The sequence below is a fragment of the Nestor notabilis genome, unplaced genomic scaffold (genome assembly GCF_000696875.1).
Source record: "Nestor notabilis isolate BGI_N333 unplaced genomic scaffold, ASM69687v1 scaffold20859, whole genome shotgun sequence".
Taxonomy (NCBI): Eukaryota; Metazoa; Chordata; class Aves; order Psittaciformes; family Psittacidae; genus Nestor; species Nestor notabilis.
Window position 1 is genome coordinate 28,932 of NW_009942780.1, and position 2,637 is coordinate 31,568.

The 2,637-nt window shown below is 47.0% G+C and overlaps 1 protein-coding gene across 1 annotated transcript in view; it reads left to right on the forward strand.

Moving 5' to 3' along the window:
- SGSM2 (small G protein signaling modulator 2) overlaps positions 1–2,637 on the forward strand; it is a gene marked incomplete at its 5' end in the record, with an annotated part of 37,210 nt that overhangs the window by 21,577 nt on the left and 12,996 nt on the right. The window contains one exon of the mRNA XM_010021573.1: positions 650–784. Within this exon, the coding sequence (XP_010019875.1) occupies positions 650–784 (135 nt within the window). The remainder of the gene's footprint in view (positions 1–649; positions 785–2,637) is intronic.

Below are 2,637 nucleotides of genomic sequence, written 5' to 3' on the forward strand. Positions count from 1 at the left end.
TTACCCAGGGCACTGATCCGCAGTGGTGGCCATGCCTTATTAGGGCTTCTGGATTTGTACAGGTAAGTTCATGCACACACCAGCAAAAGCATGTTCTGCCTTTGCCTGGATCAAGGGGACTGCAGATTCTGTGGGCACATTGAGCACAGACCTGCCTGTGCAGTGCAGACAGAGCGAGCTGGCTCCTGCCTCGGGCCTCCAGAGGAGGAGGCCTGTACCTTGCATGTTTGCAGTGCCAGCCAGAGCTGGGGGAGCAGAATGTTTGCTGCCCAGATGCATCTGGCACAGGCTGCAGAGTGGGAAAGAGGCCGCAGCATTATAAGGGCATGGTGAAGGAGAGAAGCTAGTTGAACCTAGAATTCCCATGGAGTTTTGCTAAAAAGCATCCTCACCTACTGCAGGCTGGCACTGGGACCTGTGTCTGATGCCATGAGGTGGCACGTGTGACACAGCCTGTGCACAGTCACAAGCTGGCCTGTGTTTGGTGGAGCATGCTTTTCTCTGTTAAGAAACTCATTTTTCATACCTGTTTACAGGAGCTTCGAGGAAAGGGCAGGATTTGTCTTTGCTGAACATGTTCCTTTTGAGCTTTCCCACAGAATCGAGTTCTCTCTTCTTATGCTCCTCTTTCACTATTTTCTTTGAGCAGTAACTATTAACTACCACCACTTAGCTGCCAGCCGCTCTACCTCTGTTGACGATGATGAGGAGGAGGAAGATAAGCTACACGCAATGCTATCAATGATCTGCTCTCGGAACCTCACAGCTCCTAATAGGATGAAAGGTTTTTATCCTCCTCCCTCTGTGTCCCAGAGCTCTATTGCAGCTCGTTCCACTGATGCATACAACAGTGTTGGCATTATTACAAGGAAAAACATTTCACTTACGCCATGAGATCTGGAGGTGAAGCTGGTGGTACAGAGAGGCTGGGAGTGCACTCACAGCCTATGGGAAGTGGAAACAACAGCATCTCCCCTCTCCTTTGAGCGTGTGTGCTGCTGAACAGACAAACCTTCTCTCCTTCACAAAAGCTGGCTACTAGAGCCTCATGTTCTCCCAGGAAGAGGAGGAGAAGAGTACAACAGGTCTTTGTGTTCTCCCTCCATGGGTTAGTTGTGTACAGTGTAACTGGCTGGGGAGAGCTGCCTTGTGTAGGAAGGATCAGAGGTGAGCCATTGCAGCAGCAGTAGTGATGTGCTGGACAAAGTCAGAAAAGGAGTGTGCCGTTTTGTCCTCACAAAATGGAGCTGAAGTGTAGGGAGCTACAGTTTCAGCCCAGTGCTCCCACACTCTGGATACCCCTGTAAGGTAGCAGAAGTGTGCAGGGGTTGGATGGAGATGCAATACCTTTCTGTGGTCATGTGCTTTCATTCAACTTGCATCCCCAGGCTAGATGGGTTTCAGATGATCAGACTCTCCACTCTCCAAAAATCCATCATCTAATTCTTTTCCGAAAGCAATTCATAGCAGATGTATTAAGTTGGTATTCTCAATAAGTGTGTGTACTAGCAGGTAGTCAGGATCTAGTAGTGTAGTTTGGGAGATGGAGAAGTCCTTGTGTTCTCCAGGAGGAAGCGGAATGGTGTGCAGAATAATCCATTCCCCAGGCCAAACCCCTGCTGCACAGCTTGGATCGCAGTTGTGCAGAAGACAGGCGGGTGTTGTTGAAGTCCCTCCACTAGTTCCTGTGAAACCTCTTCCCCCTCCAGGCTTACCAGTTACTGCACAGCTTTAATATCACCAGACTTTTGGCGTTGGTACCTCTCGAGTGCATGTGCCAAACCTGGCATGTTCCTGTTATAATCCAAAGAGCAGCCTCCACCTCTTCCTAATGACAGGAGCATATCACCAAGAACAGAATCTTCCCTGTATTCAGATGGCTGTAAAGTAGCTGTTGAAAGTTTGACATCTGCAGAGAAAGTAGGAAGGAGAGAAACTGCTCCCAAGGTTGGCTCTTGTCTAGATTTTTCATTAGTTGTGCTAGCATGAACATGCTTTTTCTGGTATTTCTATTTCCTCAGGAACCACAACGAATCTTGATTCTAGATGAGATACTCATACCTCTAAATAGGAGAGCAGTGATTTTGGTCCAGATGGATGTTAGCCTGGTCTGGTGGGACTGTAGGAGGCAGTAATTGCCATGCATTTCTGTATACTGCTTAAGTTCTGTTTAGAACATGTGTTCAAGGAGGTACTCCTCATTTCTTGTAGGCTGCCCACATGCTTATCCCAAGGAAGCAGTCCCTAAAAACTGATAAAGCCCAGCCCAGTTAATTAAGAGCCAGATTAAGCCCAGTTAATAAAGAGCTCTTTGAAGATATGGATGGAAAGAAAATCCAAAAAATACAGCATTTCCCTTCTAAAAAGATACTGTTTCAGGAAGTTTGTGTGTCTTAACTGATCGTGTGTGGATATGGGTGATGATGGAAAGGAGGAAGGTCTGACACTGCCACATACACATGTTAAGAGCCTAATGCTGTGATCTGAAGCTAAGAATCACAATTCAGTCTTTAGTCAGGTGATGGAAATTTGAAGTTATCCCACTAGAACAGCTGTCAGATACCTGCTTTTGCCTATTTAACCTTGAAGGTAACAGCAGCGTTAGAGTATGTCTGCTGTTTGAGTAGTGATTCCTGC